This window comes from Berghia stephanieae, chromosome 8, assembly GCF_034508935.2.
Source record: "Berghia stephanieae isolate SIO BIC M18660-M18661 chromosome 8, UCSD_Bste_1.3, whole genome shotgun sequence".
NCBI classification, from domain to species: domain Eukaryota; kingdom Metazoa; phylum Mollusca; class Gastropoda; order Nudibranchia; family Aeolidiidae; genus Berghia; species Berghia stephanieae.
The window spans coordinates 27170176-27172675 of record NC_088367.1 but is presented as its reverse complement, the minus strand read 5'-3'; the positions used below and the strand labels follow the sequence as shown (position 1 = coordinate 27172675).

General features: G+C 30.9%; 1 protein-coding gene across 3 annotated transcripts in view; it reads left to right on the top strand.

Annotated features, from left to right (window-relative positions):
• LOC144978447 (sodium- and chloride-dependent glycine transporter 1-like) overlaps window positions 1–2500 on the top strand; it is a 75535-nt gene that overhangs the window by 38637 nt on the left and 34398 nt on the right. The window contains exons 1-2 of one of the 3 annotated variants that reach the window (XM_078924519.1): window positions 1562–1579; window positions 2337–2481. In XM_078924519.1, the coding sequence (XP_078780645.1) occupies window positions 2358–2481 (124 nt within the window). In that variant the 5' untranslated portion in view covers window positions 1562–1579; window positions 2337–2357. Of the gene's footprint in view, window positions 1–1561; window positions 1580–2336; window positions 2482–2500 lie in introns of those variants that run through there. The other 2 variants (XM_078924520.1, XM_078924518.1) reach the window with 2 other exon arrangements.

Below are 2500 nucleotides of genomic sequence, written 5' to 3'. Positions count from 1 at the left end.
ATCCCATTAAACATAATATGTGGAATTTTATGGAAAAAAAGCTATAAAAACCCAATTAAAACAAACAAAGACAAAACTAATAACACTGTATAAAATTAGATGGGCTATTGGATTGATATAATAGTAATAATAATGAAAATGATAATAATAATAATAATAATAATAATAATAATAATAATAATAATAATAATAATAATGATAATGCTAATGATAATAATAATAATAATAATAATAATAATAATAATAATAATAATAATAATAATAATAATAATAATAATAATAATAAAAATAATAATAATAATAATAATAATAATAATAATAATAATAATAATAATAATAATAATAATAATAATAATAATAATAATAATAATAATAATAATAATAATAATAATAATAATAATAATAATAATAATAATAATAATAATAATAATAATAATAATAATAATAATAGGTCATTCTATTTAGCTTGACCCATGGGTATGATTACAACTTTTATAAAAAATCAGCGTGTTTATATTATCATTGAAGAAATATCCAATGATTCGATAGCAACAAATCATGTGATCAATGACTCGGTTTGTCAATAATCTGAATATAGATCGTTCCCTTTGGATTGAGAGAAGTTTGTTGACTACACAACAAATAGTCTTTCACCGTGTCAGACTGTTTAAAATGACATACTCAATGTGGCAAAATGACTTCGCGTTAGACTCGAGGAAGTCAACCATAAAATCAATTGGATTCAATAGTCTGATGTCACGTCGCCCATCAACGGTGAGCAGCGTCGTTCTAAACAAAGAAAATTAGTACTTTTTATTCTTCATGCTTGCTAGAACTTTTCATATGTCATGTGATCGGAATGTATAAACCGTCAAAACATGATCACATTTATAACGTTTTTCTCCTCTGGATACACTGTTCTGCTCGACGGAGAAATATTTCATAAGGGCATCCGCCATTGATCCGATTGCGTCAATTCGAGGGAGGTGACGTCATGACTGTTGAAGCCAATTCACACATCATTTTTTATAACCATCCATCCTTTGAGCTTATTCTTTTATAATAAGACACTAAGTATTTGTGTTTTTCATAAGGATTACGGGTCATTGTTATTATTCTATTCAATTGCCAAGGGTAAAGTATTAAAATACACCTTAACTCTTTCAGCGCCATTAGCCGCACTGTGCGACAAGAGCAGAATCTGTTCTACTGGTCAAGGCCGCACAGTGCGCCGGTCCTGAAAGGTAAACATAATAATGTAATCCAATCCTACTTTCTACAAAAGTGCTATAAATTGAACCGGTGGTATTTTTTTTTCCATCAGAACATTCAATTGGCACTAGGGAGGTATTTTAATTGAGATTTTGCGCCGAAGTCGAATATCGCTTTGCCACTTTGTTTTAGCTTATCACTCTCATGCTGCCTCAATCAGGTGTCAGCCATTTTGTGACGGAAATGCGAATATAGCCTCAGCACTGAAAGAGTTAAGAAACAGTAATGTTGATAGTCTGGAGCTGTTTTGAAAAACACTTACTGGGAAATACAAAATGATCTTTCTTCGTCATGATACTGACACTGTGTAAGCAAGCCTTCAGAATCTAATTTCATTATGATTTACACCTTAAGTTGGTGAAAAACCTGATTTTATCAAAATGGCAAAATGTGACCTCTCGACTCAAAACAGTATTATGTTGGGATGGACCAGCTGCTAAAAAGTCAAATTATAGTTAAACTGGTCAAAAATATGAAATCTTGATATTTAGCACAGTAAAATATGATATTCCTTCTCCTCTATAAAACATATAAACTCAACTTAAGCATGATATTCTGTCAACAAATTCCATTTTCAGCATCTTAATGATCCCGACTTAATACCGTTTTGAGACGAGGGGTCATAAACAGGCTTTGTATTGATTGGAATTGCGTTCTAATGACAGTATAGTTAAAGTTTATGAACTATTATGTGTATGTGCTTTAGCCTTAAAACAGCTTAAGATAGCTAGCTTGTAAATAAGTAGTAGCTATAGATATTGTGAGCAATTGTAATTTTTATTACGGTTTTAATTGTACCTAACTCCTCACACTCTGAACGGATGTAATATATAACCAATATAACCAATATTCATTAGATATAAACCCCCAATAAAATATTATCATTAAATTTATGTCATATAATAACAATGACATTATTTTTTATGAATTGTCACATTTATCCAATAGTTAGAAAGGGTGTAGAAATGGGAATAAATTGCATTGGATGGAAGTATAGAATTTAGGCGAGGAGTCCCATTTCGATTCACTTTATGAACATTGTTCGATACTATCCCTACATTCAGACCTCTGACTTATAGGAAACCATGGCAAATGATGGCAGAGAGACTTGGGGGTCCTGGTTACAGTTCTTGTTTTCTGTCATTGGATCTTTAGTTGGACTGGGCAATATCTGGCGATTCCCGTATATATGTCATAGAAACGGCGGAGGTAAGTATGACACTCGCTT